Source organism: Cebus imitator, unplaced genomic scaffold, assembly GCF_001604975.1.
Source record: "Cebus imitator isolate Cc_AM_T3 unplaced genomic scaffold, Cebus_imitator-1.0 Scaffold405, whole genome shotgun sequence".
NCBI classification, from domain to species: domain Eukaryota; kingdom Metazoa; phylum Chordata; class Mammalia; order Primates; family Cebidae; genus Cebus; species Cebus imitator.
In genome coordinates this window covers 1,027,685-1,041,844 of record NW_016107720.1, presented here as the reverse complement: position 1 = coordinate 1,041,844, position 14,160 = coordinate 1,027,685, and the positions used below count along the sequence as shown (strand labels likewise).

The 14,160-nt window shown below is 51.0% G+C and overlaps 1 protein-coding gene across 2 annotated transcripts in view; it reads right to left on the bottom strand.

The window, feature by feature from the left end:
- GLB1L2 (galactosidase beta 1 like 2) overlaps positions 1 to 13,190 on the bottom strand; it is a 44,287-nt gene extending 31,097 nt beyond the window's left edge. The window contains exons 1-3 of one of the 2 annotated variants that reach the window (XM_017509070.1): positions 12,918 to 13,190; positions 1,863 to 2,060; positions 367 to 435 (exon numbers count right to left, since the gene is read on the bottom strand). In XM_017509070.1, the coding sequence (XP_017364559.1) occupies positions 367 to 435; positions 1,863 to 2,060; positions 12,918 to 13,003 (353 nt within the window). In that variant the 5' untranslated portion in view covers positions 13,004 to 13,190. The remainder of the gene's footprint in view (positions 1 to 366; positions 436 to 1,862; positions 2,061 to 12,917) is intronic. The other variant, XM_017509071.2, reaches the window with a different exon arrangement.
- Positions 13,191 to 14,160: the final 970 nt, after the last annotated feature.

Here is a 14,160-nt window from a genome sequence, read left to right as displayed (position 1 = left end):
AAGGGCATCAGCCAGGGCACAGGGGCCCTAACAGTGAATATGACTCCAATAGAGCCTTGCCAGCCTAGCGGGGCCTCCCTGTCCCAGCCCAGGCTGCTGAACCCCGTGCAGAGTCGGGCGGCTTCTGGGGTCTTCTGCCCCTCTGGGTTGCAGTGGAGAGGTGAGGCCCGGATGCTGCAGGCCCAGCCCCGCCGGGTGACAGGTCATGGATGGGGAGTGTCTGGGTCCTGGGTGCAGGGCCTCTCATAGTCCTAGAACAGGACCCCAGACCCAGGTCCCTCCCGGGTTCTCTTTGTAATCCACCCCCAGTAACTGCATCTCTGCCCCTGCCCCTGGCCAGGTCACAGCAGCAGCAACACCACATACTCCAGGTCCAGGTTCCCAGAGAAGTCGAATCTGCCTCTTTCTGGCTCATGCAGGTTCCACGGAACATAGCTGCAACAGAAATAATGATTATCACCTAGCGTGTGTCACTCATTCCAATTCATCTCCCACATTGCCTTCTTTATCCTAAAAATCAAATATGATGGCTGAAGATATATGTCTTCATGATTTTAGGACTAGAACCAAGAACTAAGTGAACCAATCTAGAGACCAGAATCGAGGGCAAGCCCTCTTCCCTCTGTATCAACAGGATTTGGACAAAGCATAAGACCTGCTGAGTAAAAGGTCTGGTGCTCTGACCCCAGTCAGCTTACCATGCCCACACCCCACTGGAACGGAAGATGTGACTTTATCCGAAAAACAGCTAAAAGGAGCAAGAGGAAAGCTCAGTGATCATCCCGTGTTTACTGAAGCACCCAGAATTCCAAAACATGCAACAGAATGAAGCTTCCAACTCTAGACAAGACAAGGGACAGAGCAGGCTCATGGACAGGCTCAAATAGAGAGGCAGAGGGGACAATCCCTGGATGACACAGTAACGACAGCTGCTCTTCTCCCGACCCCACCCCATCACTGGCTTTAGAGGAGCCTCTGCCCACTACAGAGAACAGTCCCAGCTGAAGGGAGGAGAGGCTGTCTGGCTTCCAAGTCGGACACACAAGTTCTGCATTTCAGCAAATATCTGCGGTGCTGCCCCTATGGGGCGGAGCACTGAGCCCGCAGCGCTCCCGCAACCTGCAGGAGTCCTTTCTGGGAAGCTGTCAAGGCTCAGCACATCTCTGTAACTCTTTAAGGAACTGTCTTCAAAATCGGTTCATAAATCACCCAAGAAAAGCTACTCCTTGATTTGTAATCACATATTTTTGCCTGAAAATGGAATAATCCAGCCTCATCACCCCCTTTATTTCACAGACTTAGAGCCAAGTATCTGCTGGCAATTTGGGGAAAAACTCCATGAAAAGATCCAGGTTATTCACAACCAAGCACATTTTTTAAATGATTTGCAAAGTCCACATTTTATTGCGTGCCTATCATGTGTCATCCCACAACAGAAGCTGGGATGACAAGCACAGCATTCTAAGACCACTGCCCTTGAGCAGAGCTGAAAACTGGGGGCAGAGCCTCTCAGGCAGCTCTTCTGAAGAAGACCCCATTCACTGGCTGTATAAACTGGAAGTGCGGAGCCTGCTTGTTAAAAAAAAAGGTTTGCTAGCAAAGAAACACCTCCTCCACCTGCACTCAGCTCCTTCATTATACTCTTGCGCGACATTGCTACCTCGGTTCCTCTAGACCTTACATCCATTCATGTCCCTCCACGCCCATGAGTCAGGAGCTCTGTGGGGAGAGGAAGAGGGAGACCCTGGCTCTCTGCTTTTGGCAGAGGACCTGGGCTGGTTCCTCTTACACTTTTTTCGCATGCGGACACCAGGAGCCCTACTTGGGAAGCAAGCCCCATGGGGGAAGGAGGCAGCACCTACGTGGTGAGGGTGTTCAAGCCGCAGGCCTTCATCTTCAGCAAGCGGTCCCTCCAGTACTCCTTGGGCACACGGAAATAGTGGATGGAGCCCCCGAAGATCCAGAAGGTGGAGTCCTCCAGCATGAAGTTCCAGCCCTTGGCTTGCAGCCCCAATTGCCGATGGCGGAGCCACAGAGGGACCAGGGTACTCCAGTCCAACCTGGAAAGACAAAGGCATTCTGGAGCCTAGAGACTCCGGGCCCCAGAGAGATCAGCGTCCTTGTCCCTCCACAGGCCCTCGGCATTTCCTTCTAGAGAGGGCCTGTGTCCAGGTGGCCGGAAAAGCTCCCCGCTTCGCCTCAGCCAAACCTTGGAAGGGGTCTTTCTTCAGCACAGGGCCCCGCGGCAGGGGAAGGGCAAGCCGAGGCTGCAGCCAGGAGCAAGGCCAACACAGCGCCCGGCATGAAGGCTGGCGGGCTAAAAGGAGAGAGGACAGCGGTTCAGCCACAGGGGAGCTGCTGCCAGGGCTGGGCCAGCTCTGCGGCCAGGGCGCCACAGCAGCAGCAGCTTCACCCAGTAGGTGCCCCCGCGCCCTGGCATGCCGCAGCAGCCCTGAAAACAGGGTCTGGGGTAACGGCATCCACTCATCCACCCGATTCCAGGTCGCAATTAATTTCTGAAGATCGCGCACCGGCCAAGAGATGACCCAGCCAGGCAGAGTCCCCCACGGGAAGGCTGGCGAAAGCCTTGGCCCGTGAGAAGCCCCTCAAGCATCTCTCGGGGGTGGCCCGGGGAGCCCCGGGGGGGTCCCCGGGACAGTACTGCTGGATGGATCTCCTTCCCGCCCGTCTCCCGAAGGCCATGACAGAAGCTGGGAGACCCACATTTCAAGCCAGGAAGTTCATGAATGTTGGAGGCATGAAACAAGCGCATGGCTGAGTCTGGGGCAGGAGCCTGCGCTGGCTGCACCTTTGTCCTCACCGGACGCTCTCCAGCCCTGACACCCAGGGGACCCCTCTGCACCAGACGCTCCCTCAGCTGTGTGTCACAGAGGGACGGGGCAGGCGAGGGGGTCAGATGGACAGACACGAGGAGACGATGCCCACAGGACAGAAGACAGCCCGGACATCGCCCGCCTCTTGGGAACTCTGTCTGGGACCACTCTCAGGCAAAGAAATTTGCTTTTTTACCTACTGCTTTCTACTTCTCGCAGCCCCGGGGCCTTAGAACTCACACCCGAGCACCAGGACTACAGCTCTGCTGTGTCACAGATGAACGGGTCATCTCATCTGGGGCAACCTGGGAAGCTGTTCACCACATTTTTCTTTCTCTAGAGAGAAAGCTTTCATGTTCTAGTAAATGGCTTGCAAATGACATTTTAGGACACAGTTCTTCCAAAGGACTGTATGGGAGAGTGAAAACAAAAGCACTAGCCAGAATGGGAAGATATGGACATGAATCCTGGCCCCCAGCTTCGCAGAGCTGTTACCTTGGGTCGGTGACACCAGCTTTGCAGGCAGGACCTTCTTCCTCTGTAAAACAGGGCTAACGTCCGTCCCAACTGCTCAGAAATGCTGCTGTGAGGGTCCCAGAGAAATGCAACCCTCTATGCTGTGCAGTCGAAGAGCCTTATCTCTATCTGAAATCCATTTATTTTAGCATGTGCTTGTATACTAGAGAGCTATGGAAACCTATTCACCACTCTTTTTTTGTCTAAAGAGAAAACTTTAGAGAGAATAGCCTCAAGTGGGTTTTATTTCCCTGATGCAGAATAATCCCAGCCTCTCCATTCTCCCCATTGTGGTATATAATTTATGTGCTAGACTTTGTGCCAAGCCATCTTATTACAATTTCTAAAATTTGACAATGAAAGATTCTGTACACTGAGATCCTATTAGATCAACACAGCCTGTAGACCAGAGGTGGGCCCACTTGGGCCTCAGGTCAAATCCAGCCTGCCATCTGTCTTTGTGCTAAGGATAATTTTCACATTTGTAAGTGGTTGGAAAAAAATCAAAAGCATAATATTTGGGGACACATAAAAAATTATATGAACTTCAGTGTTCATAAATCGTCATACTGGCACACAGCCACCCCGTCTACGTACGGCTGCTTTTTGCAGTAGAGTACTTGCAGTAGAGACTGTGCAGCCTGCAAAGCTGGAAACATTTGTGATCCGTCCTTTCCCAGCAACTGTGCTGGCCCACATCCTTGCAGATGAAGCCCTGGACCGCTAAGATAAGGCCTCGGGCCCCTATGGGCCACCATCCTGGCCTTCCTTTGGTGTCCCCTGCTCTGCTGACCAGGCGCCTTGCTTTGGTTACAGACTTCCAATGGCTCTGGCTTTGTCAGAAGCCTCCCTCACCTCAGACACAGGAGAGTCTGTGTGTTCCTTGGTTCTGACCACACCTACTCCAAAGCACACACCCTGCCTCCTGCTCAGCTCTCCCTACCTCAGGTACTCACCAGACTCAGCTGCCCACTGCAACACAAGTTCTCCCCCCAGATCCCACAGAGGCACATGCTGGGCTCACCCTAGGCCAGAATGAGGAAGAACTGGATGGACAGATTCTTTTCTAAAAAACAGGGGTATTTTGACAATCTGGTGGTGAAAATACACACACACATACACACACACAATATCGCTGTTTGCAAAGACATTGATAATACAACTTAGCAATCACTCCACCAGGTAGCAAACCTTATTCTCAGGCCAGAACTTCAAAAGCACAATCTCCAGTTCTTATTAAAGCACACATTACTTACCCTAACATCTATTTATGGGTGCCAGAGCCTCCACTCCCTACCCTGCTAAGTGCAGAGGTGTAGGCAGGGTTGGAGAAGCTTCTCTGTGACCCGCATTCCAACACAGTCCCTGCTAGTAACAAACACCTTTAACCTGTCCCCTTGATTAGCTGATGACTAAGGATCAGCAAACCTACCTCTAGGCTGACTTCTCCAGGTGTGGTCTGCAGGCAGCAATGCCTCAGAACCCCCTCAGGGTCACAGCCACCTGACTCAAGGTGCAGACGCCTGGAAAGAGGCATCCGAATTCAATAGCTTCTATCCACCAACCAGATTTCCAGGTCTTCATCTGCAGCTTGTCAGAAATGCATAAACCTCAAGGCTTACTTGCGACCTATTGAATCAAAATCTGCATTCTAACCAATCTCAAGGTTACGACTTCAGAAGCCCAATCTGTATCTTCTCCTTTGACACGTGTACACAGACTCCCTCCCTGGATAGAGCTTATCTTTGCTAGTGTCTTTATAGCACACCATTTTCTATATTTTTAGGAAAAACGTTCTTCTCAGTGCATATCAAGAGGCATGAAATAAACATCAAAAACAAAAAACAATCTAGCTGTTATCCAATTCTGAATTCTAGAAAATTCCACTGTTTCTTCATGGGAATTTTCTGGTAGGTTACTAGACAAGTTGTCAATATATTACTAAAAGGGATGAATTTGCTGAGCAAATGAGGATGCTAAGTGTTGGTTTCTCCAAGGAATTCACTGCAGGGAAATGAGGCCATACAAGTTAGAGCCTCATAAACAACGAAGCATCACATAAATGGTTATTATCACTAATAACGATCATTAATACTAAGAATCATAAGATGGAGAATAACGCCGTAATTTTCTGAGTAACTCAGTAATAATAAAATAAAGGAAATATCAAGTGTGTGGTTAGAGTTGGTTGGTTTAAAGGTCAGCAAGACTTCACTCCTAAACTAGGATTGATACCAAGGAGCTAACCAAATCCTAAGGAAGCCCAGCGTGTTTCTGCCACTTTTCTTGGGGAGCAGTTCATCCATGATGGATCTTTATTTGATGAAACCAGGAACACCTGCTTTCTTTCAAACTGGAACTTATGTTAACATTTTCTTTTTTTTTTTTTGAGATGGAGTCTTGCTCCTGCTACCCAGGCTGGAGTGCAATGGCGCGATCTAGGCTCACCGCAACCTCCGCCTCCTGGGTTCAAGCAATTCTCCTGCCTCAGCCTCCCGAGTAGCTGGGACTACAGGTGCACACCACCACGCCCAGCTAATTTTTGTATTTTTTAGTAGAGAGGTTTCACCATGTTGACCAGGGTGGTCTCGATCTCTTGACCTCGTGATCCACCCTCCTCGGCCTCCCAAAGTGCTAGGATTATAGGCGTGAGCCACCGCGCCCGGCCTATGTTAACATTTTCTCCTGGAATTTCTGTTGCCTGTGTATCTTGGCTTCATTTATAGAAAGTGACTTTTCTGCCTTAGAAGATACTGGACAGCAGGCCCTGACCACTGGCCTGAACTCAGTGCTCAGTGCCCAGGTCTGCTCTGCTCAGAGACAGGCTCTACTCCTCCACCTGGATGGAGAGGATGGCCACGGTCATGGTCCAAGGTGAGGTTCCTGGAAGAAGGCAGGTAGGTCAGGACTTCTGATGGAGCCTCGCACAACTTAACAAGACCTCTGCAGCCCATCCTCACCAATTCCTTTTTGGCAAGTGGAAAGGGTCAAGAACTATTCGTGCTGAAGGCTGTGGAAGCTGCAGACGTGAAAATCAGTTGCAATGGAAACCTGAAGCAGAGGACTGCTGTGCCCCGAGTTCTGCTGTGCCCCATGGTGAGGAAGCAGCGGAGGCAAAGCCTTCTGGACTAATTTTCCCTTGACTGGTGAGGCGGGTCCTGAGGATGAAGGGTACAGGGCAGTCTCCAGCAGGCAGGAGTTCTGGGAGTGGTAAAGAGTGCACATGTGAGGGGATACAAAGGGGCAGATGACCTGGTGGCAAGGTCACCACTTCTTTCTGGGAATGGGACTGACTGTCGAGTTTCAGAGGGGGTCTTACAGGGCAGCTGGGTGGGAGGTGAGCCAGATCCTATGGCCACCAGAAAGGATCTCCTTGAGTGAGGTGTGCCAGGCGTGAAATGCGTCCTGCCATGCCAGGGGGCATCCCTGCCTCACTCGTCAATCCTGCAAACACTCATCAGGAACTGGGTCATGGTAGGGCTGGGAGGCCTCACTGGGGTCACAGTCATCTCTTTCTGGTCTGCCATGCAGAGTATGACCAGACACAGGTGGGCCAGGAGCTATACAACTGTGCATAGCAGAGATGGCGGCGTGAACATGAGGAGCATGATGACCGGCGGCAAGACCAGGCAGCACTCACACAGTCCGGGGCTGGCCACAGGCATATGCAAGCTGGTGTCTGGGGCAGGAACTGCAATAATTGTCCTTCAATTCCCAGAACGTAAGTCCTTGCCGGCCCCAAGGGCCAGTTATTCTGACACTATAATAATGTGTTCACGTACTTGTTCATCTGAGATGATGGCTTACTAATTCAATTTCTGTATGCACTGCGGCCCTGTTAGGGCCTCCATAAGCAGAGGTTCAACTGAATCCAAGTTCAGGGCATCCTATGAAGATCCTGACCAAGAAAACACTCACCTCTGCCCTCCTCCAAGCGGCCATGCCGGAGACCACCATCTGAAGGTAAGTGTGTTCAGCTGCCCATGAGACACCAAGCACATGGGAATTCCTCACTTGGATCTGTCTTCAGTGCAGACTTCTATTCATCACTCTCAGGATTCTGGTTCAGTTCTTGGCTCCCATGAGGCTCAACTTCCATGGACATCCTGCTCCCCTAAACTGTGTGTTTGGGGATATTTTGGTCCCAGCAGCCTTCAGTCCTGTTCTCTCCACCCTCAGCAAAAGAATTTGAGGGCCAGGGGAAGGATTTATTTACTCTTTGGCCCAGATGGTGCCCTTAACGCCTCTACTCCAAAATATTGCCTCTTAGACCAAACCCTGGGCTCCAAGAACTTCAGCCCCAGGAAAATGGAACTCGGTCCCTGTGCCTGGCCCAGCTTTCTCTACGTGCTTCTTGGTCTGCGCCCAAGGCAGTGGACTGCTGTTTTGCTGGGAGAGGCATTAAATATGCCCAAGGGCTTGGGCCTGCCATTCCCAAGGCAAGTACATGCATTTTGCAGAGATGTGAGGTCCCCAGCAAGAGGTCCACAGCACTCCTACAATCCTAGCTCCTCCGCTTTTCCCTCTTAAAAGGTTCCCAGGTTAGACAGGAACCCTGGCCTCACATCCAGGCTCTGACCCAGAAGCAATATTGGTGGCTCAGAGGACAATATTTCCTAAAGACTGTAGGAAGTGAGTACATGAAGAAGAGTTTTCTAGACCAAAACCTTGAGATCTGATAGTGAAATAACAAAAACCCCTCACTGTAATCAACTACGGGACAACAATAACAACAACAAACAGTGTTCTGACGTTATGTGACACTGCACGTTCGCAGAACTTTGGGGGCGCTGACAGAATCATAAACAAGAAACGGACTGTGTCTCACCCAGAGAGAAAGCTGTGTTAGGTGACACAGGCCTCTCCTGTTAGTGACAAGCCCCTGATCTTGGAGATTCTTACAGGCTCTAAATGAAATGATCTCATAAATAGGAAACAACATAACTATGTGGAATATTTTTCTTAAATCCACCACACAGGACTTATCTATGGAGACATACAAGACATGCACCGGTTCTTACAAGACTCAAGAATCTACTCGCCCCTGTCGAGTTGGGCTCAGAATCTCCTTTACACTGATCCAACAGAAAAAAAATGTGCTATTTTGGAAATGTCTATTAAGATTTAAAATGAATCTACGGTCAGCAATTCTACTTATAGAAATATATCCAACAGATATCTGCAGCAACTTTGTTTACAGTAACTAAAAGACTGCAAACAATCAATGTCCATCAACAGAAGACTGTTTAAATAAATTATGTGTGTAATGGACAAGTGGGATAATATGTGTAGCTATCTTCTTGAATATGCATAGAATATCTCTGATAGAAGCCATTATCAGTAATAATAGCTGATATTAAGAGGGGATGGGGAAGGGTGCCTAGCCTAGAGGTCAGGAGTGGGAGTTTCCCTCTATTTCCCTCTATTCCCCTTCACACTCTGACTATCTTACCATGTTCATAAATTACCTACTCACAAAATAACTTCTTAAGGGAAAAAAATACAATCTGTGCTTGAAAGGAACAAGCCCATTAACTGTTTTGCTGAGTGTCAGAGAACAGAAGCTGCGAGTATCAACAAGGAGTCTAACAGGCAGACACCAGTCAAGAAATAGCTACCTCATTAGCACGAGCCTCTAAGAACACCTGCTGCCCTTCTGTCACAGGAAACATCCACATCATGAGATCTCTTTTTCAATACGGTCTTCAATATCCAGGGCAATAGATTTAAGCAAAAGCTAAAACTGAGTGGAGAGGAAGCACCAAATATCCCAACATCGACACCAAAAACCCTGCCTCTGCTGCATGATGCTGGCGAGGGAGGGAGTGCGTGCCTGGACCCCAGAGTCCTTTTCAGGTGCCAAGTGTTCTAAAACCTTTTCCTTCAAGCTGCAGCATCTCCTGAATGCTTCCCAGAAGAGCATCTGACATGACCTCATGGAACTCTGCATCACTTCATCAAGGACTACATGTTTTTATTTCACTTGCCAGTTCCTTGGCTTAAGGTGGGAAGAACCCTTTGGCCAACTTTATTTCTGCAGCCAAGGTTCTTTGTTCCCCGTCTTCTTGGTAGCCCAGTTCCTCCCTTAAATCATACCTACACCAATACTATGGCTGCTCCATCACAACTCTGGTCTCCTTCAGTTGCTGGCTAGCATGGTCCTGTAAGAATCCCAGAGTTAACTCGATGTTCTAGCACACGGTGGCTCAGACATCCCTCTTCCTGATGATGAGCCACTGCTTAGGTAGCCTTGCCTCGCCACCTGTATCTAACAGGTGATCACCTGCTGAAAGAGCCACTTCCCTGATGCTGAAAACTTTACTACCACAAGATGAAAGGAACACTGTTCAAAGAGTTTGAACATTCATGAAATATGACTCAGGCCTGAAGCAAAGCAGAGTCCTAGAATAGGCAAGGCCCATAAAATCAATTACCTCCCAAAAGCTCAAGAGGAGAGGCACGATTTGGTCACCTACCCTTGGAAGACAGGACTGGCCATGATTTGAATCAAAAAAAGTGACCTGCATTGCTAAGTTAGCAACCTTGTTCAGGAGAAGGAGTTTGCTACATTCTCCTCCTTTTCCCTTCCAAAGGAAGAATTTGGCATCTGGAATCTAGATAACAGCAGAGCAGGGCAGCATGTAAGACAGACCTCAGAGAAGAAATGAACTTACCTCTTAGGAGCATGATGCTGCCTGTCCACCTGAAGTCTTTCCCCTCTCCCAACTTTCCCAGCTAAAATTTCAGTATGAGAGATGCAGAGTTGACTGCATTTTTGCTCAGTGATGCATTTATATTAAGGAAAAATCCTGAGTGAGAACCACGCCTTTAGATAATATCAAGCAGATATTCTTGTGTCCATTGAGTGGGAAGAGGAAAGGGAAGGAAAGGCAACTGGCTCAAAGGCATGGTTCACACTGATACATGCATCGCAGACCTCAAAATAATATGCTGAATGAAAGAAGCCAGACCAAAAAAGAAAGCATGCTTTAAGATGACAATTCTATGAAACACTAGAAAATGCAATCCAATATATCATGGCAGAAAGCAACAGATCAGTGGTTGCTTGGGGCTGAGGAGCAAGGAGGGGTAGGAGGGAGGGATGACAGAGAGGTACATGGAAACTTTGGGGGCTGATGGCTGTTTACACAATCTTGATTGTGGTGGTAAATCCACAGCCGGATTTAGGTATATGTCAAAGCATATCAAATTGTACATCTTAACTATGTGCAGTTTGTTGCCTGACAAACTCCAATAAAGGTAATTTTTCAGAAAGACCACTGTTCAAGCTTAAAAACAACCCAAAAAACCTAAGATTGAAATCCTCCCCAAAAGTCAACCTGGCTTTCCTGGTTCTTTGATATGATGTAACCCACCAGCCATGACTGACCATGAACCAGCCCAAGGAAAAGTTGATGGGAAAAAAAAAAAAGCTATAGCCAAACACCCCCACCCCATGCCAGACACTGCCCAAATACCTGCCTTCTGCTACAGGAAAGGGGCTGCTCCTGACAGCTCCGCTCCACAAAGCGGGAACTTGGTGACCAGTTTCCATGTGACCTATATTCCACTGGCCACCTCAACACTCCCCAGTAACAGCTGGGAGAGGCCCCCACCTCCCACTCAGTTAATGACCCCGTCAGAGCTGGAGCAAGACAGGAAGAAGAAGAGACAAAGAGGATGTTCTCCTCCTGCCTCCAGAGATATTACAGCAACTCAGAATCATTGGTGTCCAGCCCAAGTCAGACAGGAGGAAGTGGGCAGAATGTACCCATGAGGGTGAAAAAATCAAAAAGATGCCAAAAAGATGTGTATGCCACAGGATCCAAAGAGGACTTGCTTCAGGGCTTCCTGGGCTTCTGCCCTACCTGCTAGAAGGATGGAGTGGCAGGAAAAACAACTTTCCTAGGCATGTCAAACTGTTTCCACAGCCTTGAGTCACCGCTCCTTATTCTCTATTGCCATTCCACGCCGCTCCAATGGCCCCAGACTGACTCCCAGTGTGGCCACCCCACCTACGTGGGGATGGTTACCTCACCTCAGAGAAGCTCAGGCTTCTTCCCAGCTAGGTCAGACACGCCACCTCTGTCCCACCACACAACAGCAAACACTCAGCCTCCTTCCCATGCCTTTTCCTGGGGACCTTTCAGATGTGCCACTCAGCCCATCTCTAGTCCACAGTGCTGCCCCAAAAAGTGACCTGCCTGGGTCCCCTGCACGGACTCCTATACCCCTGATTAACAATGGGCCTGCAACCGCTAGCCTTTCTCTGGGGAGCTTGAGCGCCTTGCTATTCTGCTGTATGCAGGAGGATCTGCTGCTGCTGCCCTGAGTAATTCTTCTGGGGTTTGCATAAGCTTTGCACAGGGAGGAAAGCTGAGCATCCCACAGGAGCCAGGGCCAGTCAGAGAGGAACGGCTTAGAGATCTTAGGCAGGACAGAAAACATCTTGGGAACAGCTGGAGAAATGAAATGCCCGAAGTTTTCTGGGCCCCAGAATGAGAAGAAAACCACGTCCTTTTCCCAAACAATATTATGACATCCTTACTATCTCAGAAACAAGAATCAAGTCTTGACGAGGTATAAACATAGAATTTCTAAATGTGTTCTCGTGGCGACAAAAGATTTCCAGATATTTATCTCTATCAAAAACTTTCCAATCTCCCAGGGGAAGTTTAGAGAAACTAAGAAGGGGAATAAAAAAGAAACAAATGACAAAGCTGAACGGCGTCGTGACTGTCACCAGTTCCAACCGTTCAGCCCGTTCGATACTGCCGGTCTGCTTCCCACTGGAGGTTTTGAATATGGAAAGTGCTGACCTGAAAGATAGGGTCAGGGCTGTAAGGGCCTTAAAATAGGCACAAGCTAGAAAAACTCTGGGCTAGAGCACCCAGACAACTTTTTCACAGGCCGTGGGTAAATCGCGGTATCACTGAAGTCACCCATTTGCCATCAACAACATTTTGTAAAAGGGGGAGACGAAACTGTGAGCTGGTAACAGGTGAATGGTGGGAAAGTGGAGAGAGACGACCTATCAGTCCTCAAACTGTGCAAATAAACCATGGTGCAGGATCTTGGAGGCCCATGGACAGTGTTCGTATGATCCTACCAGGCGTGCTGGCTCGACTATAGTTGCGAGGCTGGAGCGCCGGCCTCTGCGGAATAAGGCGCCTACCAGAGGCTTGGGGGGGAAAGGGGGACCTGGGGCCAGAGCAGAGGGAGCTTTCCGCGCAGCTGTGGGGACAGGGCTTGACGGCGGGAGGGCTGGGGGCGTCCACGAGGGGCAGAGCCGGGTATCATAGGCACAGCGGGGTGGGCGGCTCGGGGCACAGACACTGGCTCCCGAGGACACGCCGGGTGTCGCCCAGAGGCCTGGATCGAGGCAGGAGCAGAGTGCCTGGAGGAGCCGCAGGGGAGCTCGGGGGTGTTGGGGAGCTCCCAGAAAGAAGCGGCTGGGCTGCTTCCCTCGGGATCTCGGGATTTGCCGGTCGCGGGAGGCGAGAACCCGAGGTGTGGAGGGCTGGGTAATGTGGGGTCCGGCAGGTGCTTCGCGGGGCTCTCTCTCACCTGCGGAGCACCAGGAAGCTCAAGATGACCAGAAGCAGGAGGCCCAGCGTGCGGCCCGGCCTCCGCCGGAGGCTCCACGTGGTCATCGCCTGTTCTCTGCTCTCGGGGACCAGTGTTCCCACTCCAGCCCGCACTCAGCCGCGCGCGGGAGCCTAGCGCGGGGGGCGGGGCCGCGCGCTGGTCGCCTTGGCAACCGGCCTGCCGGCTCTCATTGGCTGGGGCTCGCGGCTCCGTGCTTCCAACCCTAGGCCCTGCGCAAGCAGGGGCGGGGCTGGGCGGGGAGGGGGCGGGCTGGGACGAGGTCTCGGTAGGGGAGGAGGCTGGCAGGGGCTGGGCGAGCGGAGGCGGGGCCTCATCGGGGACTGGGCGGGGCTGGCGGGGACAGGACCTCGGTGGGGGGCGGGGCTTGGGCGGGGCCTCGGCCGAGGGGGACGGAGCGGGGCTGGGGCGGGGCCTCGGCCGGGGGCGGGGATGGGGCGGGGACAAGGTCTCGGTAGGGGAGGGGACTGGAGGGAGCCAGTCCCGGGCTGGCCGCGGGTCCCCAGGGTCGCGAAGCGGCGCAGTCCGCGGTCGTCCTGCGCGCGTTGCGCAAGCAGGTGCGGGAATGCTGCACCCCAGCTGCCCGGCGCTTGCGTACGGGTCAAACGCCGAGGTAAAGCCACCCCTCGCATCGCTACTTCAGGAAGGTCGAACAAAACGCGTCCGCAAGGCAGGGGCAACCAACAGAATCTTTTTTTTTTTTTTTTTTGGGGGGGAGTTTCGCTCTTGTTACCCAGGCTGGAGTGCAATGGCGCGATCTCGGCTCACCGCAACCTCCGCCTCCTGGCTTCAGGCAATTCTCCTGCCTCAGCCTCCTGAGTAGCTGGGATTACAGGCACGCGCCACCATGCCCAGCTAATTTTTTGTATTTTTAGTAGAGACAGGGTTTCACCGTGTTGACCAGGATGGTCTCGATCTCTTGACCTCGTGATCCCCCCGCCTCGGCCTCCCAAAGTGCTGGGATTACAGGCTTAAGCCACCGCGCCCGGCAACAGAAACAATTCAGATTCTGAAGCAAACAACTTTTTGAAGTAACAAATCATCCTGTGAAAAGCCGGGATTTTGAAGAACTGTATTTGGGCACATTTCAATGTGGTTCATGTGTGAGTAGGAGGAGTCCAAATATTTTCTGTCTGGTTTCCGCCACTCTTACTCTGGCCTTGACAACAAGCACTTCCAATTTTTTGTTTTAAAAAGGTCCATA